This window comes from Rhamphochromis longiceps, linkage group LG23, assembly GCF_057381845.1.
Source record: "Rhamphochromis longiceps isolate RC_006_pf linkage group LG23, R_longiceps_female_GT1.1, whole genome shotgun sequence".
NCBI lineage: Eukaryota > Metazoa > Chordata > Actinopteri > Cichliformes > Cichlidae > Rhamphochromis > Rhamphochromis longiceps.
In genome coordinates, this window is record NC_140578.1 from 40,937,443 (window position 1) to 40,963,659 (window position 26,217).

General features: G+C 45.5%; 1 protein-coding gene across 3 annotated transcripts in view; it reads left to right on the top strand.

Annotated features, from left to right (window-relative positions):
• raph1b (Ras association (RalGDS/AF-6) and pleckstrin homology domains 1b) overlaps positions 1-24,427 on the top strand; it is a 41,325-nt gene extending 16,898 nt beyond the window's left edge. For 2 of the 3 annotated variants that reach the window (XM_085398757.1, XM_085398758.1), the window contains exons 3-18: positions 7,742-7,861; positions 8,172-8,277; positions 8,360-8,554; positions 9,689-10,113; positions 10,609-10,695; positions 11,139-11,213; positions 14,903-14,980; positions 16,716-16,875; positions 17,082-17,203; positions 17,532-17,597; positions 17,704-17,847; positions 18,263-18,373; positions 18,998-19,096; positions 19,197-19,317; positions 19,776-19,912; positions 20,002-24,427. In XM_085398757.1, coding sequence (XP_085254883.1) covers positions 7,742-7,861; positions 8,172-8,277; positions 8,360-8,554; positions 9,689-10,113; positions 10,609-10,695; positions 11,139-11,213; positions 14,903-14,980; positions 16,716-16,875; positions 17,082-17,203; positions 17,532-17,597; positions 17,704-17,847; positions 18,263-18,373; positions 18,998-19,096; positions 19,197-19,317; positions 19,776-19,912; positions 20,002-22,620 — 4,665 coding nt within the window. In that variant the 3' untranslated portion in view covers positions 22,621-24,427. The remainder of the gene's footprint in view (positions 1-7,741; positions 7,862-8,171; positions 8,278-8,359; positions 8,555-9,688; positions 10,114-10,608; positions 10,696-11,138; positions 11,214-14,902; positions 14,981-16,715; positions 16,876-17,081; positions 17,204-17,531; positions 17,598-17,703; positions 17,848-18,262; positions 18,374-18,997; positions 19,097-19,196; positions 19,318-19,775; positions 19,913-20,001) is intronic. The other variant, XM_085398759.1, reaches the window with a different exon arrangement.
• Positions 24,428-26,217: the final 1,790 nt, after the last annotated feature.

The following is a 26,217-nucleotide window of genomic DNA, read 5'->3' on the forward strand; positions in this document are numbered from 1 at the left end:
TGTCCCTCACCCCTTCTTAAATTAAACCTGTAATCATCTTGTCACAAGCTTTCTTCATTAACCTTTAGGGCTGCAGCCACGCTAAATTTTCCCATTCATCATGGGCAAACAAGCACAGTGTGTTATGTCATTTTCTGAGTCAGACATCACAGGCTACTACAGGTCAGCCAAGGCTGACAAACCAGCCACACCTAGTTGGACTTTTGGTCCAGCCACTCCCTTGTTCAAAGAGTTCTTTTACTGGCACTTAGAAGTTTCCTCTTTTCCTTCTTTTTACTTGCATAATGCCCACATGTTGACGCAGGGATGGCAGCTTCTGGCTTTCATTTCTCGTCTCCTGGTGTGACTTTGTATATGAAGGGAGGGGACCGGGGGTAAAAAGGCAGGGCAGGGACAGAAAGCAGGGATGGGAGTGGAAATGAGCAAATAATCACCATCTGCATGGCAAATGCAAGCCTGGAAATGACACGCACTCGCACATTTACAAAGAGATCGTATCTATTTTTTATATCTTAAAGGTAGTGAAACCAAGCATTTGTCTGCTCCAGGCTTTGTTCTTTGACAGAAGACCTTATTTCAACTGTCAAGCCACAAACAAGATTACAAGACGCGCTCGAAAGCGCCTATTGCCTTCAAACGGCTACAGGATGTCATTATGATATTTTGACACTTGGCTTTTCAGCGTGGTGTTTTTACTGTGATGACACAAACACATGCATGTGTGAAAGGTGAATCATAGTCTGACAGGTTAGAAGTGCAGCTTGCACCAGATGATGGTCTGACATGAGAAAAAGAAGAGATGTTTGCATGAAATTTATTTTAAAGGAGAGGGTGATTTTCAGAAACAATTGATTGAATTGATTTTCAATTAACATGTAGTTTCCCTTTGTAACTACCAAGAGTTTGCAAATGAGCTGTATTACATGGAACAGACGGGCCTTACAACTGCTGAATTTTTAACAAGGAAGGCGATCACCAGGAAACCTGCATGAGGCTGTTTTTGTGTTTATAGATTTGCATGTTTTTATACACTACAGTGCTAGAATATACAGCACTTATTTTATAAATACATTGCTAAAAAAAGAAACTTTTTTTTTTTTAATCAGAGTGCAACATCAAGTCAGTTAAACTTGTGGGATATTGATCTGGTAAGTAGCAGAGGGGGTTTGCTCATCAGTTTCAGCTGCTTTGGTGTTAATGAGACTAACAGCAGGTGCACTAGAAGGACAACAATGGCCCGACCACTAAAACAGGAATGGTTTTTACAGTTAGAGGTCACTGACTTTTTTCCCTCTCCATCTTTTCTGACTATTTTTTCACTAGCTTTGCGTTTAGCTACGGTCATTGTCACTACTGGTAGCACGAGGCGATACCTGGACCCTACAGAGGCTGCACAGGTAGTCCAGCTCCTCCAGGATGGTGCATCAATTTGTGCCATTGCCTGAAGGCTTGCAGTTTCTCCCAGCACAGGAGACAGATTTCAGGAGACAGGCATTTACTTTAGGAGAGCCTGACAGGGCCGTAGAAGACCCTTAACCGATCACCAGGACCGCTGTCTGCTCCTTAGTGAGCAGACATGCAAGAGCTACAAAATGACCTCCAGCAAGATGCTGGTGTGACTGTCTCTGACCAAACAATCAGTAGCAGTGCAGCCTGAGGGCTTGACTTCCTCTTATGGGCCCCTATGCTCACTGCCTGGCACCATGGGGTTTGATTTTTAGGATGTCTTTGAATTCAGCCCTCTGTAGGTTGATAAGTTTAATTTCCATTAACTGATGTGGTATCCTTTCATTTCTAAGAGATTACCCAATCCATATCGATATAAATAAGGTGGATTTAAAAGTGGCCTATCAGATATGCATAATCACATGGTTTTGTTTGTCTGTTTTTCCCCTATAGATTCCTTCACTTTTTTTTCCACACACTACATTCCCCAGAGGTTATCAGCAGCATTTACAGCATGGGACATGCATTACAGTTTTTCTCGATTGCTAAAACACATTTCTTGAAACTACGCCTCATATCCTCACAACAGTAAACACAAATCCATAACATCTCACTCAATTTCCCAAACATCCTATTTCCAGATCAAAATGAAGCTCTACACCCAAAACTATTCACTCCTGCTGAAAAACCAAACTTTGCCCTCAGACATCAAACACAAGCCCTCAAAAACACACACACCACAACAGAGTTTTGCACACTGGTACAATTAATTCAAAACAATAGTTCCAAAACAAATAGGTTGCTTATGGTTCTCCCCTTCAAAACCCTTGTCACATGATAAACACAAAAGACACAACCAATGTATGTACAGTGGCACATTGTCATTCATGTACTATACAGTACAACACACACCAGAAACATTATCCCACCTCAGCATCTTGTCTTTGGTCTGGGTCAGGCCAGAGAATCTCATCCACATCACAGGCTATATTGGCCCCAGCCAGGCAGCGGGGGTAAAATCCTCTTGCATGCCTGATCCACCCCTGGCATGCATCTACTGATATGTCTAGGCAGGCCTCTTCCATGGCCTGAAGGAGGTGAACACGGACATAAGGTTCTCGGTCATACACTTTCCACCGCCATGCCGAAAATAACTCCTCTATCGGGTTTAGAAAGGGAGAGTATGCAGGCAGAAAGATATTAGAAAACCTTGGGTTATTGGTAAACCAGTCACGAACCAGAGCAGCGCGATGGAAGCTGACGTTATCCCACACAACAACGTAGTGAGGCTGCTCTGGCTGTGCTGGTTCCCTGTAGTCCAGCTGGAACATATGTTGTCTTAAACCATCAAGAAAAGCAAGGAGAAGCATAGTGTTATAGGGTCCTAGTACGGCATGGCGGTGGAGTACCCCTCGTTGGCTGATGGCTGCGCACATAGTGACATTCCCCCCACGCTGACCAGGGACATTTACAATAGCCCGATGGCCAATTATGTTCCTCCCCCTTTTCCTTCTTTTGGTCAGGTTAAAACCTGCCTCATCCACAAAGATTATTTCATGGGGAACAGGCCGTCCTTCAATCTCAAAGATTCTCTGCAAAACACATAACACAGTAGAGTCAATCGGTACCCTGAACCACAGTTCAAGAGTGCTGAAATGGCAGCATAAACTGCCATGCTGTGATGGTACACAATACTTTATACAATATCCAAACTCATACCTGAACATATTCCACACGTTGGTTTTTCACTCTGTCAGAGTTTCGTTCGAAAGGGACTCGGTATGCCTGTTTCATCCGGAATTGATTCTTTCGGAGGATGCGGTCAATTGTGGAGAGGCTGATGGCATTTATGCCTCGAAAAAGATGATCATCCTCAATCACTCTCCTTTGAATCTCTTGCAGGCGGATTACATTATTTGCAATTACCATGTTTACAAGTTCCCTCTCTTGCCCCTCCGACAAAAGCCTTAACCTGCCTCCACCAGGTGGTCGTCTCTGTGTCCTACAAAAATAGAAGCACTCATTACTGTAACTGTCACACATTCGAAGGTTCTGATTGGTGTGTGATAAATTTTGACTCCTAGTGTTTCCACCTGGTTAATTGTGTGCTAATTGAGCTCAAGCTATGCTGACTTAAGTTAACATTATTGAATGCTAGTGCTTTCTAAATGACTACATGGTGTAAGCACTGAAAAATGTAGGGATTTGTGTGTAGAGTTTTGCAGTAACAGTTCACCAAATTTGACTCATGTGTCAAAGCAGGGAATAGTGTTTATAGTTCAGGGAAATGGGTGAGCTTTTTGAAAAATAGCGTTACGGTTTTGAAATTTTAGTTTAAAAGCCTGGTTATAGTGTTTAAGCAATCGAGAAAAACTGTAATATGTGTGTGTTTGGAGCTATTCCTGTCTATGGGTGTTGTAGATGCTTTGTCTGCTTCCTCTGTTTCAGCTTTGTTTGCATCTGCCCCCAGAGACCTTTATCGGCATGAGCATTTTGTGTCCCATTAAACTCTCAAGAATTCCCACTCTCCATTTAGAGCCAAGCACCACGACAGTGTGGGCATCGCAGAAATTCAGAGTTTGTTATTGTCACGCTGTTTCTGGTTTTATTGCCTCATGTTTCTCATTTTGCCGTATTTTGAAATGGTGATATAAGTTGTTGAGAATATTTTTAGATGAGAGGTGTCAGACACTGGCGTTAAGCTATTTTTGCAAAGATCGTTTGAGAGAAGCGAAAAATAGCGGTGAGGAATAGGTGGCTTTGGAGATGACCCCTACACTCCTCACTGCAACATTTCAGCACACATACAGTTGAGGCTTGGTGGAGTTTTTTGTCCAAAAATAGCATATTTAGAAGTACTTGGGGAAACATTCAGTCAGTGGAGTATCTGGTCACAACAGTGTTTACACAGCTCGAGTCATTTTCCACCACCCAGCCCTCTTGACTTCCTGTGCGATGGAAATATGAGAGGCTTTATTTGTAACTCAAATGTTAAGAGTAGTTGATCATTTGTATGTCGACTGCAGGCAGAACAGGTGCTGCTGAAGCTGTCGGTGCATTACAGTCGGCACTTGTTTTCCCCTTCTCTCGTACTTTGAGATCATATGAATTCATAACTTTCACAAAATAACTCTTGATCTTAATATACCGTAGTACATTTTCATCTGAATATTAAGAGAATAAAGACCCAAGACTGCAGCTATTCCTGCATATTTGTGCTTCCCTACAGGGTTTAATATTGTTAATTAAACAACAGTTTAACATCGAGTTTTCATATTGCTCCCTTTCTAATCCTCTCGATACGCTCTGATCTGGATGACTTGGACTAAAGATAGACACGTCTTCCTCCTCCTCCCACATACTCAACCTCCTCAGCGCTGGGTGCTTACTGCGTTTTCTTTAACAGTTTGAGATTTTTGTTCTTAGAAAACACGCTGCATAAATAGATGAGCAGCCACTGCGAGTTTACATGAAAACCAAAAAAAAAGAGAGACTCCAGAAGGAGACTCCACGGGAAAAGGCCTTTGACCTTTATTCTTTCACCCCAGATCTCTGAGCTGCCCAGTAGTCACAGGAGACAGATGAATGGCGGTCATGCTCAGACAAGACAGACGGGACCGTGCAGCATCAGCAGGGAAAAGGCCACGGCCGGTGTTTAGTTTGCGATGATGCCTGTAGGAGTGCATTTGCAGACTACATACACACGCATATATACACAAACACAACCTCCTATCCCCGTGTCTCTCTCAGGTCATGCTCCATAAGCTTAAAAGCAGGGCCTCAGGTGGTAATTCACTTAAACCTGCAGCAGCATCTTCTGTTAAGGCCGTGATTCCATTAGAATGACAGCAGCTATTTCCAAAGTGCTCTTTGTTTTTGGCTCTGCATCGTTTTTGCTCTATTTTTACTCTTTCTGCATCTGGACTGAATACACACCTACAGCATATCTATATATATTTGTACTTGTTTTTTGTCCTGACCACAAGTCTGTGTGTGTATGTGTGTGGAAGAGACTCTTATAAAGGACTCCAGGCTGTTTACACACAGCTGTTAAGTGTCCTGCAGTGCGACTCATTTCCTGTATGTGTATTTACACATGGAATAACCTTGGGGAATAATGGCAGTGCAGGCTCATTTGATTTTTAGTCATTTCCTCTTGTGCTCGTCTTGATGCCATAGCTTGAGATACTCACCTGATTTTACAAAATCATGGCTGTGACTGAAGGGTCCCCATATGGAGCCACATTTCATGGTAGCCAAGGAGACAAACGATTCAAATTGTGTTACGATGTAACATGTGTGGGCATAAGGGTGGTGAGGTCTGGATCTCACTTTCAACACCTCAAGTTTCTTCCCCCCCATTCCTACAAATGTACAAGTGCCACCCCCACCACTACCGCCACTATAAGTGGTATGGATAAGCTGGAGGACAGCTGGAGCTTCCTGCAAGGAAAAAGGCCATGTGGGAAATTAGGAATTTTGCACATCCTGGCTATTTCCTGTTGTGACTGCCACACACGTTCATGAGTGCATGGATGTAATTTTAAGCGCACATATATACACACTGGGTTGTTTTTGTTTACATACTCATTGACTCCATTCTTTCCTCCACAAGATGACAAGTTCATGTTTCTCATGTGTTTTAATGAGAGTGCCGGAAGAAGGAAGCTATCCATCATCTAAAGTATAATAAACACTCTGCAGTGACAGCTTTGGTCCGTAATACAAGCTTGTAGCACCAGCTTCAGGGTACGTCTTCTACATGCACCACATACAGTGATTTCTAGTAGTAAGCATGCTGGAATTTGTCTGAAATAAGCACCCCTCAGCTGCTTAGCTTTTCATCTTTTATCTGGTTTGCTACGACCTTCATCACATTCTAACAACAAAGCATAGCTTTCAGATCACCAAGTGTTCATTTTAGCCATAAAGGCAACGGCACACAAATACTCGCACATACAAGCAGACGTTTTGCTAGATCAAAAGAACAGGGGTCGTCAGCGGGGTTAATCCCAGTTTGGTACAGTCCCCTCTAGTGACTGACACCACATAGCTGGGATAACATGGAATGACACCCTCTGAAAACATCAATGGGATTACTCTGGAATATTCCATCTGACTCGCCTGTTTTGGGGACTCCGGACTATGCCAAGACAGGAGTGCACACCAAGGGAAAAACAGGTTGAGCGTTCTGCTTTAGTCTGTTTAATATCCAGTGTTGAATATACAGTGGTGTAATATTTTTCTTTGTGTGTGCCAAGCTGAAAGTGTGCAGTAAGAAAATGTGTTTCTGCACTCGGCACTTCCTCTGGCATCTGACAGGGTATCAGAGCCATGACCTCCTCCTCCTCCTGTGCTCAACCGTACTTTGCTTCCACTTGACAGGTCTGTCACCAGATTGGTGAACGATCTTCCTCGGTGCACATCGGCATTTGGGTGAACATATTTTTTTCACATGGACCGGAGACCATCGCATTAGGAAATGAGGATGAATGTAGGCACACATCAAGGCTGCAGATTGTTTTGCGTTGTCAGTTGGAGCCATTTTCTGTTATGTTTGCCTCCTTCATATCATTCATTCAGTGTTTTGTCTACTGTGGCGTCCTTGTGTGTATGAAAAAGGATTGGGTTAGACATTTTAGCTTTGACTCTAGAGCGTCAGATTTCCTCCTGATTTTATTCGGATTCTGTTTAATTGTTAGATATATGAGACTTAAGTCGGCCAGGCAAACAGATGCATGCTGGTGTTGCGCCACTTTCCATTTAACCCACTAGAGGGAGCTCTGCCATCACCTTTGACTAAAAACAGCTGGGCATTCTCAGCGAGCCAGCTATGCTTTCCATCCTATTATCCACCGGCCTTTAACAGCACATGCTATTGCTCCGTGTGGTCTGATTAATATCTTAATTTAACAGTGATCTGTGGGCCTCCAAAGAAAAGAGTGGGGTTTTTTTTTCTGCAGACATGAGGAAGATGCTCTGCTCCTCCCTCTGTGTTGGCTCTTGAGCTGGTAGTAGAGGTCCTGGGCGTGTCAGTGGTGCACAGCACACAAGACACCACAGGGTGATCGCACAGCACAAGGTGCCCGCTAGGGGTCTGCGAACGGTTGTCATGGTAACAGGCAGTGAGGTTGGCATGAGATTAAGTTGTTTTTGCGTTTTGTTTTGTTTTTTTCCCCCTCTTTCCTCATTTAGATCATTCCTGCTATGTGGGTGTGACTTGTAATCATGTGAAATTTTCTGCGTCTTTTGCGTGCGTGCGTGCGTGCGTGCGTGTGTGTGTGTGTGTGTGTAGATGGACCAGGTATCTGATGATGAGTTGGACCATGGAGCAGAGGAAGACAGTGACAAGGAGGACCAGGACCTGGACAAGATGTTTGGAGCCTGGCTGGGAGAGCTGGACAAGCTCACACAGGTTAAAATACAAATACTCTCACACACACTAAGGGGGTGGTTTGTTACACAGACGTAGACAGAGCACCGCGAGAAAGGATGGGGCTGTATCCATAGCAACCTTAACACTGCTAATCCTGTCTCCCTTTACTGTATCCTAGCAACTCCACTCCCACCACCACCACATAGTATTTGTGCAGGTCTGTGGGTAACTGAGGAGTCTGGCAGGCAGACGAGGTTGTTACGATGCGCTTTGACTGTAGTGTCAGAGTGTGAATGTGTGTTTTGCAAATGTGCATCTTATGAGTTTCGTGTGTGTGCGCACATTGCAGAGTCTGGATGATGGCAGGCCGCAGAAAGCACTGCAGAAACCTCCTCTCAGGCAGGAGACGAACATGGCCAACTTTTCCTACCGCTTCTCAATGTATAACATAAATGGTAAGATCTCACTTCAGTATAACAACAGAACAGAGATGCACTTATTAGTATAACCCAATAACTCTTGCTTTGCTCCTTGCAGAGGCGTTGAACCAAGGTGACACAGTGGACCTGGATGCCCTGATGGCTGACCTGTGCTCCATCGAGCAGGAGTTGAATACCATTTCCAAACCAAACTCAACTTCTCGCAGCCAGAGCAAAGGCCAGCAGAGGGCAGCTGGAGGGCGCAGTGCTAGCACTAAGCACACAGGCACCAGTGGAGGAGGAAGCAGCGGAGGTAGTCCTGCTGAATTATGGGCTTTTAAAACAAAAAGTGCAGTTCCTAAACAATTTGATACTCAATGTGAAGAAGTGAGACTGTTATCATTTGGTATCCTTTCAGATAGTAGTCAATTGTAAGGCATGATGTCTGAGATTGTTGTGCAGCAGTGGCTTCCAGCTTGCAGCCCATTCAGATGAGCTCAAGAGCCCTTCCATCACTTCCACCTCATCTTCATTTAACCTAATTTTAAACTTGATCGGGAATGTTTCATCTGTTATTGAACCATCACATTCAGCTTACCTGCTAGCCATATTTTACACCATGGGTGGCCCACATAGAATATAAGAATAACCCTTTATTGTCATTGTCCATGTACAATCATATTATGGGTTCTCCACACCAACTGTGCAGGAATAAAATATAAATAGTAAGACAGCAGGAATAAATAGCAATCAGGAGGAATATATACAATGCAGCCCACTTTGATCTTAGGTGCGCTGGACCTGTGGAACTCCCCTTTCTTTAACTACACATTTAAAATCCCTGAAATATCTTAATGTAAGAAAAAGTAGGGCAGTATGAGCTGTAAAACTAAAGTCTGAAATCTTCAAAAGCCATCGAGCTGGCCAGATTGGAGTCTTTGGGGGGGGAATTCTGTTCCCCTGGCCTTATATTGACACCCCTGCTCTACACTGCTGGTTTCCACCTTTTTATTCATGCTCTTAGCTAGCTTGTAGTTTTTGCTGTTTATTCAGCAGCTGTATTTGTATTCCATATACATACTGCATTTAGCAAACAAGTTCAATTACTTATCCACATTTTAGGCTACCTATATCAACCATTTTTTCATGTTTAGGATTTTGAAATTGATACCATTGGTAATCTTTCCATGTCCCCCCTAGCTGCAACACAAATATACCCCCTGTGGTTAGGAAACACTGCTGTGCATCAAAAAGAAGGAAGTCTTTGTGGGATGAAACAAAAGTGTAAAACTGGGGTTGAGAGAAATAAACACCTGCAAAGTTATAACAGAGAGAGAAAAGGTGAAGCTTTGTAGAAAACAGTCAGTTTTGTTGAGATCTTTCTTGTGTCAATATTTAATTCAATCAAATATTAATTTCACTGTCAAATTGAAACCCGCCCCAACAGGAAGTGCAAGCAGCAGTACTCGAGCATCACCGGCCAACACGGTACGAGGTGGCAGCGCCACTGCTCGCCCCGCGGCCTCTAACATCTCCCTAGATGACATCACCTCTCAGCTAGAGAAGGCCTCCCTGAGCATGGATGAAGCGGCACGTCAGACGTCCTCCTCTTCCTCCTCCTCGTCCTCATTTTCCTCCAGCACCATCCGGCGGCCCTCGTCCGGATCGTCCGGCGGCGGAGGGCAGCATCGGAGGACTGGTTCGGTCGGTGCTGTCACCGAGCAGGACGCACCATCCCAGCGGTCTAGTGTGAACTCAGCATGTGCCTCAGCTTCGAGCATGGACTCCCTGGATACGGATAAAGTGACAGGAGGAGAGGTGGAGAGCCAGGGCAGCCCAATCTCACAAGGACAAAACCAAACCAATACAGAGGTACGAGCCACACTGAAACACACACATAGACGTATCAGACGGTTTAAATGAGTCTTTCCAGATGTGACGGTAAGTGTAATGTACACAAGGACTGCGGTCAGTTCAGTTTGTAAGTCAGGAGAAGTGAGAAAGTACTAAGCATAGACCTTAATGAAGCCAAGCATGTTTATACACACATACTGATTGGAAGGAACTGCATGCCTGAAGTCTATCCAAAGTAAATGCACAATGCAGCCTCTGTATTGTGCATTCGATGCTGTCGGTGAATGCATTGCAATCTCAAGTGTGACTCGGATTACAATGTCAACACCTACCTATTGTTCACTAACAAAAGCAATGCCGTGGTCGGACGGCCATGACAGTCTCTCGCATGTCCCCCCTGTTTTCGCCTGCATGTGTTTACACTGTCTGTGTTTGCATCCTTTCTTATATCCACGGCCTCTGTCCTCACACACGCACACACCCCACCTGCCTGCACCCACCCGACTTTTCCAGCATGTCACGCTGCGACGAGCCAACAGTAAGCCGGCCAGACGGCAGCTTGACTTCACCTCGCGAGAGGGCGAAGTGGATCGGGCCACCGTAAGTGTGTGTGTTTGTGAATGATTGAGCAATTTCTCCAGTTGGTGTGCACAGTTAATTGTTTCAAGGTTAATGGACGTTAGGTGCAACAGAATTTTTACAATTGAGCTGTTGTGTGTGTGTTTGATGTGTGTGTGTGTGTGTGTGTGTGTGTGTGTGTGGTGTGATAGCGTAGCTGTGGAGTCTAGGTTTCAGAGAATATACCGTGTATTCACGCTTTTCTCTCTCATAATCATTGCCTCTTTTCCAACAGCTGTATCTAATGACAACCATTGCTGCTGCGCATTAATGAAACCTTCTCTCGCTTCCACGCTTCTCTGTACAAAAACAGATCAAAACACTTGTGATTAATAAGCCTCACAGAATCACCTGGCACTGACTTCTCTATATTTTGTCTCTTCTTCTGCTCTTATCCTCCTCCCCCATCTTCTCCTCCACCCAAGCACTCCTATCTGGACCAAGAAACCTCGCTCATTCTGAAAAGCATAGCTGGAAAGCCTTCTCACCTCCTGACCAAGGTGACTTCCTCATACACTTTTTGCTTTCATTCCTCTCCTGTGCATTCGTGTTTGTGTCTGTGTGCATTGCTCCTGTCTTCTGCTCTGCTCGTCTTTTTGGTAAAGTCCATGCTGAGAGTGATTATAGAACAGAGGATTTTTTTCAAACATGCTTCCACATGTGGTGTTTTGTCTGTGGGCCTTCATTTTGTTCGATCCTTCTTTCTAACTTCATGTTGCTGGCTTTTGATTTGCACTCAGTCTTTGAGCAATAAAAGCTTACAAGGGGAAAATTTAATGTATTAGCATTTATTACACAGTATTAAATCATTACTTTTAATATTTTGAGTTGTTTAGAAGTCTGAAACAGAAACCAGGGCTTGCAGGGCTTTAAATGGCATGATTTGTTGCCTTTGTCTTATTTTGAAAGGTTCATCTGTGCTTTAGAAAAACTGGTTACACAAGAGGCAAAACAAATGTGAACAAAGTCTACTTGATAGATTTCTCTGTGGGTTTTGGTCACATGTCACAGTCTTCAGCAGATGGAGCTTGCTCACAATGAGTTTCTCGCATTATAGAGACTAAACCATTACTTGATTCACCCATAGTTGAGATAATAACCCTACGTGCTAGCCAAAAGTGGAATTTGTGTTTAACTGAAAAAACAAATCTAAGTTGGACTCCAGCTTAGTTTTGTTATTCAAATGTCTCTATAATCCAAGTCGTGTCTGATGCTCCCATCACCTCTTTTAACCTCTGAGTAGATGCTTTGGCCGCTGCCTTTGGCTTCTTTGCAAAGTTTATGCTGAGCATATGTGTGTATATTTGTAGTTTGGAGCTCATTGCTTGTGAGTTATCCCACCTTTAATACACAATGCATAGCAAGAAAGTACAAATCAGCTGATTCCAAGTTGGTTGGATATTAAATCCTTAAATTCTATAATGCTGATTAACTAGAAGAGAATGTTACAGTGTGTGTCTTTAGAAACTGAAAGTTTACAGTGCATTTTTCCACACAGAGATCTCCATTAGTGGCTGTTGGCAGTAAAATAGCCCTTTCAGTGATGTCCTTTATTATTTGAATATAATGGGTGCCGGCAGCGACACTGTCAGCTCATCTGCCCTCAAGTTTTAGAGCTGGATATAAGATTTGCAGTCACCTTATCTAAGAAGCTGGGAAAGAAAAGCGACTGGACTTCTTTAAGTTTCTTGATGATCATGTTCATCGTCACATGAGCTAAGGTGTGAAAAAGGGTTATTATCAGCAGAGGTTTTGGGTGGACCTTGCCTCACCCTATCATGTGACCTGTTGCGATCGACTGACGCAAGATATGAGTGGGCGTTAAGCCGTCCTTAATTTTAGGTGTTAGACAGTTGGTGCTGTAAGCCATCCCCTCTGTTCGAGGATTGTCGTTCACATTGGACATAGATGGCTTCTTTCGCTCCTCTTCCATCTGTCTTCTCTGTCCAAAATGTGGATATTGGGATCCTTGAAAGAGTGACCTTTGTCCTTTAGATGCAGACGTACAGCTGAGTCTTGTCCTCTCGAGGTGGCTCTTCTATGTTGTGCCATAGACAAGGACATGTCCCCCTAGTGACATCCACCAAGCTCCTTAGAATACCACGATAACTGAGATGCTACACGGACATAGTCACCAAATCTTTTGGATTGAGTCAGTGGTTCAAAACATTGGTGCCTGTTGCTGTAAACAGAGCACTCAGCTGTATATTATGTTGTTGTTTTTTTAAGGGGAGAGGAGTGATAGCCTGCATCTTTACAGGCTGTGAGGGGGTTTATGTGTTAGTGTTACACTTTCCACCAGAGAACAGAAGAAGGCGAGCCGCGATCGCCTGGACTCACAAGTTTTCTACCTCTCCTCGCTCGTGAATCAGAATATTGAATGAGCGCGGGATGCTTGGGAACAAGCGAGGCGGGAGAGAGTGGAAAAACATCAAAGGAAGTGGCTGCCAAGATTTTTTTCTTTTTTCTTTCTTTTTTTTTTTACAGACTAGGCAGAAGAGCTTTTTCTTTTTTTTAAATTGGCTCTGGTGTGGCTCACTGTGAAAGTGGAAGGGTAAACGCCTGTCGAATCGGAGTCGGTCTAATGTCTAATAAAAAGCAGGGAGTATGTGTCGTGTAGAGAGGGAATAATAGATGAGAGAGCGAGGGGGGCGGGTTGTCCACGCTGACATTTCTGGGGCTGAACCCACAGTGGGACTCAAATTGACTCCCGACTGTAATCTGTACAACTCGCGTGACCTCTTGGTCACTGTTGCTCTTACTCAGTCTTATACACACACACACACACACACACACATTGGGGTGGGTAAAAGCCTGCCACTATGTGTTGGCCAAACACACTCTTGGTTTTAAAGCTTTAATGTGTGTGTGCCCTAGAGTCGGTCATGTGGAAAAGGCAGTCTGGGTCAAGGAGTGGGCAGGGGCTTCTTGAGATAAGAGGCTTGGGGAGCACTTGTTAATACCCCTCACCCTCTCTCTTTGAACACACATGCTCGTGTGTACACATGACTTCAAATATTCAGCACCTCAGCTTCTCATTCACCCACTCTCTCCGTCCTTGTCTCTGTGAGTTAGCTTCAGGGCCATAGTCGGTCATGGTCTTCCCCCGCCTCGTCCCGATTGGCTAAAGGGTTCAGGGTCCTTTAAACGGAGTTTGCTGGTTGGGCGGCCCTTCCTCCTGGTACCTTTTTTTTGTGGGGATTATGCTCCCCTCGATTGGGTACGCTCCCAAACCCCTGCATCTGCTGTAAAGAGAGGAAACGAGTGATGGAGAGGGGAGGAAGCGGGAAGGGGGAGGGGCATTTTCCTCCCTACTGTCTCACTTGGCGTTTTAGTCAAATTGTGCTCGTCTTGGCCACACATGTCTGCGTGTGAGTGAACCCATGCCATCACTAAAGTCCTCGCTCAGCACCGTCTCAGCTAGCTCGACCGCTGTCATCTCTGGGTGACGGCAGATGTGGATGCAAGGCGGACTTGGATCGACTGGGAATCACGCTGGAATAACTTTTTGTTTTTTTAATCTTGGTGTGAAAGGTGGCAAACAGATTTTTGTTCATTTGAATAGAAGAAACCGCTTTTGTCATATTTTTAAATCAAGTTACGGACACATCTGGATATTTCCCATTTTGAGCATTTTTTGGGGGGGGTTCGCATCTTTAAGTTGGCTGCATGGATGCTCTTTGAGCTGATTCTGCATTCATCTGCAGCCTCTCACCCTTGAGGGATCTTCTACTATTGTCTCCCCTTCTGCTGTATAGCATGATCAAAAGAAACCGCCGCAGCTCCACATGAATCCGGCATGAAACCATATACAGCAAGCGGAGCACCATTTTTGAGGAGCCAATGCCGCCACGGCGTCTTTTATCATAATTCCGTCTATTTGTCTAATTGAACACTCACGCTAAAGTAATAAAACACACGTGGAAGCTTACACAACCTGTAGGAATGGAGGTGATGGCATCTTGTTGGAGGGGGCAGGTAAGCAGCCTGGAGCATGGGGGAAATTTAGATTTCTGCCCGTGACACAAGGCGCCATCATTCCAGATGCTTTTTTTCATGAAGTTGTGCATAGCTGCATGTGTTATTCCTGCCAAAGGAGTGACGGATGTATGACGAGGATGAGGCTATAAAATCAAAAGGCATTTTTAATGTGCGTGCTGTATTAACACACTCCTGTGCGTTCATCTAGGAGGAGCAAGCTGCCAAACTGAAGGCGGAGAAGATCAGAGTCGCCCTGGAGAAAATCAAGGAGGCACAAGTCAAAAAGGTAGAACCACCTCTTAACTCGCTGACTCTTAGAAAGTGCAGGGATATGAAGCCCTTCTGACTTTGAATAATTGCCGTCTTGTCATATTTCGTGCACGCCGCATTTCTTTGTGAACTTCATTCACAGCGAGGCAGTGAAACATGCAGAAAATAGGTCATTGCAGTGTTTGATTATGTGTGTGCGTCTGCTGGAGGAGGGAGCAAGGAAGCGGAGACGGGCTTCAGAAATATAACGCAGATCCACATAAGACATGTTATTTATCCCGCGTATCAGCTGAACAACAGGAGCGCCTTGCCACACTGACAGTTTGCTTCCACTGCGAGGTCGATACGGGACTCCTCACACAGGCAGGCCTTTTGTTTTTCCCCCCCAGGCCGGTGAATGAACAGTCTCTTTGAATGAGACCAATGCCATTTAACAGAATGGTGTCCTTTTTTGCATGCAATGAATGGTTGAAGCCCAATAGTTTTACAGCCAACAGAGCTAGAGTATGGCTAGATAAAGGGTACTGGTACAGACAGGACACGCGAAGGAAAAAAAACCTCAGCTAACACAGGAGAGCTTTGACGTGCTAAATTATTCGTGCCCTGTTGTCGGCGTTTTACACGACCAGCAATGATTTGAATTTCACCGAAGCAGTTTGACTTCATCTGGATAAGAAATGGATCTTAAAGGATTTAGATGTTAGATTTAATTTAACTTTTTTCCCTCTGAGTGGTGGGGGGGGGGGGTCTCCTGTGAGAAATGTAGGTCAGACTCCCCCCATGTCTGAGACTCATCGCTGTCCCTGCGTTCTCATTGGTCTGCGCTTCACTTCAATCATCCGTACTGGCACGCGATTGGACGTCGGGGTCGCAGTGGGAGGTGACATGCAGGAGGGTCAAGGAATCCGGGGCTTTATTTGGTTTCACACATCGAGGCTGCGATTGTGTGATCCAGGATTTGGCACGTGTGCGAGTGTGTCGCGTTCAGATTAGTTTAAGCTTTCGTGTTCTGGTTGCTTAAAGATGCCCAAACTACAGCCATATTCGTAGTCATGTTTAGTGGCCATATGTGGGACATGGTCATGATCTTCATGAACACATGATAAGATGTCATTCTTTCACTAAACTGAAGCTACAAATTGGAAAATGTTCAGCTTTTTACACAAAAAAAATATTTTCAAATTGATACCATAGGTGTATCTACTAAAATACAAAATGTGGGGTGGGTCTACTAATCAGTAGGTTGGCGATTTAATCCCTATCTGCTCCAGTCTGCATGCCAAATATCCTTGGGCAAGATACTAACCGATGTATCCACTAGAGTGTGAATGTGTGTGAATGTTGGATAGTAAGCACTTACAAGCTTTTAAGAATGGTAGTGTGAATGATTGAATGAGGCATGTTAAAGAGCTTTGAGTGCTCCGGGAGAGTAGAAGAGCGCCGTATAGGAATCATCCTGTTTACCATTTAAAAATCTCAGAAGAGTTTGAATTCCAGTGACCTTGACATGAAGGTTAAAGGTCAAATTTCCTGAAGATCACCTAACACTTCCAAATTCTTAGCATCTACTAGGAGGCTGAGGTTTACCGTTCCCTCCGCATTTTCCAAAGCTGAGCCTTATTGGAGTATTTGCTGGGCTAATTCTGGCCCCCAAGCCTTATGTTTGACCCCCTCCCGATCTAACGCATGCATGACGATAAATCTTACATATTGATATCATGTTTTAGCGTTTCCCTCTTGGCCTTCCTCAGCTGGTGATCAGGGTCCACATGTCCGACGAGAGCTCAAAGACCATGATGGTAGACGAGCGGCAGACAGTCAGGCAGGTGCTAGACAGCCTGCTGGATAAGTCCCACTGTGGATACAGCCCTGACTGGTCTCTGGTGGAAACCATCACTGAGCTGCAGATGGGTAAGGGAGCAATCGCCTGAGTTGAATAAACATTGTTTATGGTTTTGCTTTAATCTGCGCTTGTAGCATAGGGTCGAAGTTCAGGGGTTCTCGCAGCATAATACACAAAGTAATATGTAATAGTCACGGCCCCAGTTCCAGGGCGGCAAAAGAAACCTGTTCTCGCCTGTTCTTCATTACCTGTTCTCGCTCCTCCTTTTTCTCAGAGCGTATTTTTGAGGACCACGAGAACCTGGTGGAGAATCTGCTAAACTGGACCCGGGACAGCCACAACAAGCTCATGTTCATAGAGCGCATTGAGAAATACGCCCTCTTCAAGAACCCTCAGGTGACCGCCCATTACGTTAAAGCTGCACACGTATGGTGGCGTGTTCAACAGACCGAGGGGCAGATAACATCCTCTCCTCTTTTAACTGCTCTGCGTTCGGTGTGCAAATGCCGACTGTGTATGTTATACGCGCAGAAGCATTGTTTATGCATGCTGAGTGCCTGCATAGAGCCAGAGAGTGAATAACAGTGTGTGTGTTTGTGTAGGAGTGTCAGAAGTAGGTCAAAGCAAGTGAAAGTGAATAATTTATTTACACATAGGATAAGGTGAGACTTTCTCCCCCTCCCATCCCTCCACTGACTTCACTGTTTTACTCAATTGCTTCCAGAACTATTTGCTGGGGCGGAAGGAGACATCAGAAATGGCCGACAGGAACAAAGAGGCTTTATTAGAGGTAAGATGGTGTTTTATAAAGCAAACTGCAGACGTTTCTATCATTCCTGCTAATCTGGAGCGTTACTTAGATGAATTATTTAATGGGTTTTTGTGCAATACTTCAGGAATGTTTCTGTGGTGGCTCAGTGTCTGTGCCAGAGATCGAGGGCATCTTGTGGCTCAAAGAAGATGGGAAAAAGTCATGGAAGAAGCGTTACTTCCTCCTCAGGGCTTCGGGGATCTACTATGTCCCCAAAGGCAAAGCCAAGGTCAGTGACGGCTGGTGTACGATCATGCTACTCGGACGCAGAAATGAAGATTAGGAACAGAAATGTGGCATTTAGGGTTATGAGAAGCAGATCCACTCATGATTTGTGGCATTTCAGTCCCAGCTTTGATACTGAATAGGGCATTCTAGATGTAAGTTAGACCTTTAATAGCATATACACACAAAACGTAGACAAATGAAGGACTTTGCATAATTATTTCAAGCCATTCTGCAACTGCTTCACTCATGCACTAAAACAGCTTGAGTGAAGCTCCATGTTTCTATACAACGACAGCACAAACGTGGTGGGTAAAATTCAGTTTCTTCACACAGAGCAGCAGCAGCCAACAGCGGTCTCTTTTAGGTCAACCACGCATCAGTACATGACACCGTCCCCTGCCTCTCTTTCTCCACAGGCATCCAGAGATCTCGTGTGCTTCCTGCAGTTGGACCATGTTAACGTGTATTACGGGCAGGACTACCGCAGCAAATACAAAGCTCCCACTGACTACTGCCTGGCCTTGAAGGTGAATCCCTGTAACTGCATGGTGAAACGTTGCGTTGTCCTGATTGGCCTGCAAATAACAGCAGGTCTTAATGTTCCTCCAGAGACCTAAACCGGCACAAATGAGCACTTGGCTAAGAAAGCTACAGATGATGTCCAGTTCTGTGTGTGATACAGATCTTGTAAACACATTTTGCAAGTCAAATAATTAGATGTCTGCATATCTGAAGAAATTTATAACAAGAGAAATGAGGCATTATAACATGGGTGGGATGTACACGTGTCCTCCTTTGCATCTGTTTAAAGTAGAGGTTTGAACACATCAAATGGTTCTTGTAGTCCCCAGAGATATGCAGTCTTAGCGCTTCACTGTTACCCCCATGCACTTAGTACCATTAGTCTGCTATTAGAAAATGTCTCTGGAGATCTTTTCCAAAGAAGCTGATTGGATTAGTTTAATCAGAATAGAAAGTTTATTTACTGACTGCATTTAATGTAATGAATAAGCACTTGTCTAATAAATTGCAAGAGGATGCTTCGATGTCAATTGCACATGTTATTTGTTTAAAAAAATCCTTTTATTTTGAATCGTTTTGCAGTGTCTGTGCAGAGCACTTAATGTTCATAATACTTGTTTTATTTGCAGCATCCACAAATCCAGAAGAAGTCCCAGTACATCAAGTATCTGTGCTGCGATGATGTGAGGACGCTGCACCAGTGGGTGAATGGAATCCGCATCGCAAAGGTTGGTTTGAAGCAGAGTTACTGTTCAAGGCAAAGAAATAAGCAGATAAATGTTTTGTTTTAATTTATGAAATGCATCTGTGTTCTTCGATCTCATACAGTATGGGAAGCAGCTGTATTTGAACTACCAGGAAGCCATGAAGAGGACAGAGGCAGCCTACGATTGGTCCTCTCTCTCTACGTCTAGCATCAGATCTGGCTCCAGCTCCGCCAGCATACCCGGTTCGCTCACGAGCTAGGCTAAGCACCACTAATGGCTCCTTTAAACGCATCATCATGTCCAGTGTATAGTTAATTCAACATGGAAGCAATTTAGCTTTAAAAACAAAAGCACTTCCATTTTTTTTTACTAAGTCAATGCTAAGTTATGCTAGTTATGCTACCAGATAGAAGTGGAGCGTATTGTAAAGTGTATTCAGACATGCTCACTACTGTTAGAGGTCACTCTGAACACAGAACAAGAATGCAAACAGGCACTAGACTTTTAACTCGCTTGATTCACTAAAAAGAAACACATTTGTGTTGGAGAATGCTGAGAAACAGCAAAAAGATGTACATAATAAATATTCTATGTCAAATCTTTTAAATTTTTAAGAAGGATTTGTGACTCATCTATGATGTATTTCCAATATTACTAATTGATAAGAGGCCTTTTTACAGTTTTTCATTTGTTTTTTCAGAGTCCCAGTCGAATCATTCGGGCCATTCTGACAGCGGGGTGGATACGGGCTCCTCTCATGGGCGTTCCCAGAGCGTGGTGAGCTCCATATTTTCAGAGGCCTGGAAGAGGGGTACCCAGATTGAGGAAAACTCAAAGGTATGAGTTTCAGCGTGTTAAAGTCGCGTGTTTGCAGGAGGATGTGTGAGTCACGTGACAAAGCCTAACACTCGCTCTGTTCTCCGCAGATGAGAATGGAGGCATCCAGAGGGGCCACGCTGCCGCACGGTTCCCACAGCCACCGGCATCACAGCCAGCATTCAGTTGACCACTCAGCCCTGACGCCGCCTCCGCAGCAGCCTCAGGCGCAGCCTCCATCACGGCCTCAGTCTCAGCCCCACCCCCAACATCAGCAGCAGCAGCACCCCCCACAGCATCAGCACCCATTGGTGCAACCCCAGACGTCAATTCAGCTGCAGCAGCAGCACCAGCACCCGCCTCCCCAGCATCCGTCTCCTCAGGAGGCAGTTCCGCCACCACCACCGCAGGCAGCACCACCGCCACCGCTACAACCACCACAGTCTGCTCAACTACATCAACAGCAGCTGCAGAAGCAGCAACAGTCACAGGCCTTCAGCAACTACAACCACATGCCCCCACAGGAGCAGCAGCAACCAGCTCCCGCACCCCCTCCACCTCCGCCACCTCCACCACCGCCTCCCCCACCCCCTCCACCAGTCCAGACGGTGTCATATCAGTCGCCGGCTCTCACAATGTACAAATACAGCACCATCACCAGGCTGCAGAACCAGAAAGGAGGCAAGATACCTTTTCACCTCCCTGCTACAGCCCAGCAGGTTCTGCCCACGACTCTGACACCACCTGCACTGCAGGCCATCAAACCAAACGTCAATCACATTGCCGCAAGGACTAATGTGCCCCCGCCTCCTCCACCACCACCTCCCCCTCCACCGTCCATGCCAACCCCCGGGTCTGCCATGGCTGTGCTGAAACTGGGCCCACCCAGTCCGGCTACTCCACCGGCTTTCATCCCTCCACCGGCTTTCATCCCTCCACCGCCAGTTCCTCTGCCTGCTCCACAGACCAATGGAATTGCATTTCCTCCCCCTCCGCCGCCCCCACCGCCACCAGCTATTGCAGCTGCTCCCGTGAGTCAGCCTGTCTACCACAGTGGACTCAAGCAAGCGCTGAAGGAGCGGTTTCCCAGCCCGCCGCGGGACCTCCCGTCTCCAAACGGCGGGCTCGAGTATTCCCCACCACCTGCCCCCACACCACCACCCCCGCCTCCTCCACCTCCGCCACCGCCGCCACCACCTCCTCCTCCTCAACAGTTCCAAGTACCGGCCCAGTTTCCACCTCCTCCTGCACCCCTGGCAGCACCACTGAAAAACTTCAACCCAGGCTTTCTCCCTCATACTGCCCCCAAGCCCATGTCACCAGTCTCCCCTTTCCCTCCTGCCCCGCCTCCTGCTACAATGAGTTGCCCGACCCCAGCTCCACCACCACCCCCTCCTCTACCTGCACCCCTTAAGAAGCAGTTCAGCCTCCAGACAGGCCACACCTCCACTCAACCCCCTCCAACTCTGCCTAAGCAGCATAGTTTGTCTAAGCCACCAACCATTTCCACAGGAGCCCCTCCCACCATGTCTCTGGTGAAACAGCTAGCCAGTCAGTTCCCAGGAGCTTCATCCCAAGCAGGCAATCAAATGGAGGCTTCGAAAGCCCCACTCTCTCCCCCTGCAGTTAAAACCAAACCAAAATGGCAGCGTGGGGGTGGCCAGCAGCTGCAGTCTCCCGAATTCCCCCCTCCTCCTCCAGACAGCAACACCGGCTTCCCTGCTCAACCACCACCACCTCCTCCTCCTCCTCCACCTCCCCCAGCACCAGTCACAGGTCCGACGCCACCTCCTCCTCCCCTTCCTTCTGGAAACATGGGCTCCCCCATAAGGAGGTCACCCTCTGGTTCCTCTAGTTTTGGAGGCAAGAAACCTCCTCCCACCCCCCAGAGGAACTCCAGCATCAAGTCCAACGCCTCAAACTCCTACGAGGAATCCAGGAGAAATTTGCTCAGCAAGTTTGCTCCCCAAGGCAACACCGCCCCTCCCTCCTCATGTCCTCCCTCCAATGGATCGCCTTCAAAGGAGCCCTCAAATGGACCTCCTGCTCCCCCAAAACCAGGAAAGCTCAACCTGGCTAACCTGCCCCTGGCACTGCAGGCCAAGGTAAGCCAGGCAAAGCAGTCTGGTGGCGACTTCCCTTCCCCACCTCCTGAGTGCGCCTACTTCCCACCTCCTCCACCTGCCTCCGAGCTCTTCCCCCCTCCACCACCTCCAGGTAATGACGCCCATACGGGCGGACCTCCTCGAGTAGCAGTGGTGAATCCCCAGCCCCAGGCTCCTCCTCCACCACCACCCATCTCCCTCGTCAGTAACTCAACATGGGGAAAGAACTCCCTGAAAAAGACTCCTCCGCCCACGCTCGGGCGGCGTAGTAACAACACCCCAGAACCACCTCCGCTCTCGCCACCTCCACCGACTTCCCCAAAAGGTAGCTCAGGCCAGCCCAACTTCTTGGAGGATCTGAACAGGACACTGAGGCGAAAGTCAGTGGGACGCCAGGGCTCCACCAACTCCGCCGGCCTCTCAGCCAAGTTGGACCCCGCGGGGACCATGGACGACATGGCGCTGCCCCCGCCGCCTCCTGAGCTGCTCCTGGACCAAGGAAAGCAAAGCAACGGAGGAAACGGTGGCTATATGTCCGGAAACATCTCAGGCTATGCAACACTACGACGAGGACCCCCTCCTGCCCCACCCAAAAGAGGGGATGGCACCAAGCTTACTGGATAGTAGTTGAACTTGTCGATAAGGACACGATGAAGACTAATGAATAGACAATGAAATGATATAGTGAAGTAAAAATGCATTAGTGGACTACTCTTTTCTTCTCCTGGGGACACGATAATAAATGACTGTGTATATACTAAAAGCCAAACCAGACCATCTTCAATTAGTGTTTGCTAGTTCTTCATTTTTTTTATTGCTTGGCTTTCTGGATGAGTGAGGTTTACAATACTGGGACACTTTAGACTCAAACAGGTTAAGTTGGAGGTGTCTAAACTATCCAAGCTCTCTGGAACATGAAGTTTTTGCCCCGTACGGTATAACCCCACTTGTCTGGTACACCAAGCAGCTCTGAGTAAACACTAATAATAAGACTTTGTGCAAATATTATTGGATCCAGGTCTGAGCCAAATCATGCATCTGCTTCTTTGCCACAAGTTTGTGCCACGTTACTGGAGACGCAACACAGAAAACAACAAAAACTCATCATGATCTCTCTGCTTTGGTACTGCATGGACAACATGTAAACAACAAGCTGTAAAACATGAAGCTGTGTGCGTGCATGTGTGTGCGTGCGTGTGTGTGTGTGTGTGTGTGAGAGAGAGAGAAATGGACTGAACGTGCATCCATGCATTGAGTGCATGCATGCGTATGTGATGGTATGGTGGTAGTAGTTAATCATCATTAGGGAGGGCCTTCATGGAACAGGGATTGTCAGGTTTGCTTTTATATAAAATTATTTAAAGATTGGTAAATGGAAGGATTTTTTTTTATATGTGTAAGTGTCTTTTAAATAGATTAAAGCCTAGAGAGGAGCAGATCAACATTAGCGCACAATGGAATGTATCTGGAAGAAAAGAAAGGCAATGATTCAGTAAAATCTTTTGTCTTAAGCGTTTCTAGACTGTTTCACCACTTGACAAATGCAAATCAGAAGGAAGCCTTACTCTTAAAGTCTTGCACAGAGGTCGAAACAGAAAGGAAGTATCTTCTAAAGGTTTCCAAAAAAAATGGCATGGACTGTGCAGCTGGATTTAATTTAATGCAAAACTTGTACTGGACTTTGTAGAAAAGGAGAGAGGAGGAGGAGGCCTGGGGTGGTTATCTTTGTGGACTGTGTGAGTTCCCTGTGTGCTGGCTTGATTTCGGACCTTATCCTTCAGTTTGTATCTGTACAGTTGCAGCTGCTGCTCCGTTACCGTTGGTTCCCCCGCCGCCTTCTTAAGTTCCCCGTCCAGGAAGTGGCGAGCACCGGCTGGATTCAGCCACGTGAAGTATCGAAGGAGAGATGCATTTTATCCGGTTAATGTACAGAGCATCGAATCATGTAGTTTATTATAACACAAATCATCTGAATGTTCAACTCAACTTTGTGTCTATGGAATCTCGTTTCCTCGTGGTGCCATTGCTGCTCCATCTCTTGGTGCACAGGGTCAGAGGTTATCTAGAGGGTCGACTATGAAGGGTTTCCATTTCTAGCAGCGATGCCTTCGTTTTTAGGGTGCTAGTGCTGTCCTTCGACATGTCCGTGTGTGCCAGGATGACATATCATGAATATTTCAGATCATTTAGACTGGCTTTGGTGTGGGGTGGTGTAGATTCCATACAAGGCCTTGAAGACAGTGTATCTTTTTTTTTCTTTCTTATAACTGAGCGTCATTGTCCTTACCGGGATGTTTGCTGCAGTACAGTATGTAAGTTATATCGATGTGCTGAGGCGAACACGTGGGGCCAGATGAAGAAAAATGTTTGCAGATGAGAGTAAATGTTTCCTCTTGCATATAAACTGAAAATCACAATATAAATGTTTAAACCAGACCTCAACCCGTCTCTGTGTCGTTTGTTCAATTAATTTAAAGATTATGTGTAGTTCAGTGCAAAAGTCTTGAGTCACCCCTCATTTCTTTTTATTTTGTTTCCAATGAGCCTTTCTTCAAAGTTTTTATTTGGATGTTGGCTCCTTCTTCACTCATTTCTTCACTCATTTTCATTCCAGTTGTTGTATCTGACCATTTTTCTGAAGAATATTTTTGTTAAGCCACCAACACTAACCTATGAGTCATTGAAGTATAAAAAAAAGCAACTAACTCGTGGGATGAGCCAGTGTTTGTGTCTACACAAAAAACAAATTGGAACCACTTTTAAATTCTCTTTGTTGCTAGCAGCCTGTCAAAAACGCATCATCGTTTCCATTTCTTGAGTTGAATTTATGAAAAATGCCACAGATAATGGCAATATTTAATGGTAATTTATTTATTATTAGAGGTACAACAGTGAGTATGGACAGCCACATATAAAACATGATGAAAGCTGTGTCATGGTTTGCATTTCAGCCAGTGGTGTTGGAGTGAAAACTGATGGAAGTTATGAACATACAAAGCACATAACACTTTGATCCATCGTGCAGTACCATCTGTAAAGCTTCTGATTGGCAGCAGCTTCATTGTCTTCACCAGGACAGTGATCCTAAACAACACAGTAGAACCATACCTGGATTGGCCTCCCCAGAGCCTGCACCTCAACATTACTGAAACAGTGTGGGATCATGTTAACAGAGAACAGAACAAAAGGCAGAAACATCCAAAGAAAGCTCTGAATGTCCTTCAAGAAGCCTGGAGAACTATTCCTGAAGACATGACATGAAAGCTCCCTTAGAGGGTTCAGACTGGAAGAATAAAGGTTGTCATGCCAAATATTGACTTTAAAGCTCATTAGAATTGTACAAACTCTGTTCTTGCCTTACATACTGTATTTCCCTGTATCTTTGCATACTTTTTAATAAATAATTGCACCTACTTCCAATTTTCCTACCATAATATAAAGAAATGAGGGGTCACTTAAGACCTTTGCACATCTCTGGATGTTTGTTTGATGTGTTATATTCAAGTGCAATTTACAACCGACTTGTTTGATTGGTAGGTCACACACCCCCTCTAGTGGTTTTATCCTACCCTACACTACACTCAGTAGCGGTTTTTGATATGGGCGACACGAAAGTTGCTTGCACCCATGCTGCCCCGACATCATGACAGCGCATTTTGGGGATTGCATGGGCACCGGTCGGTTTTCTATCGCCCATTTGCGAGGACTAAGGGCGCCATCGGTTTGCGACGTGCGCCTTCTGCTTGCGGCAGGGAGGACAGGACGGGGCGGCGGGGGATTTAATAACCAGCTCGCAAAATAAAAAAATAAAAACAAACCAACAAACACGAAAACAGCAGACATTATGATACAGACTTATAATTTGCACTGCATTTAATGTTTTTTTCTAAATTCTATACGCGAAAAGTGAGCGTCAGAGCCCTCGGTGCGCATGCTCGCTGCTGCTGCTGAAGTCAAAGTAAACTTTATTGTCATCTCCGCTACATACAGAACAGTATATAGAGAGACGAGACAACGAGGCTCCAGTTACAGCAGTGCACGAAAACAAACAATAAATATAAGAAGAGTAAGAAAATAAATATACGTTTTAGGACTCGGGGTAAAGGGATCAATAACAAGTTAAAATTTATAATTTACAGTTTAATGATCTAAAGTCTCACATACAACCTGTCAAAAGGGGAGGGGGGCGGCTGCTTCCAAATAGAGCACATTTCATTCATA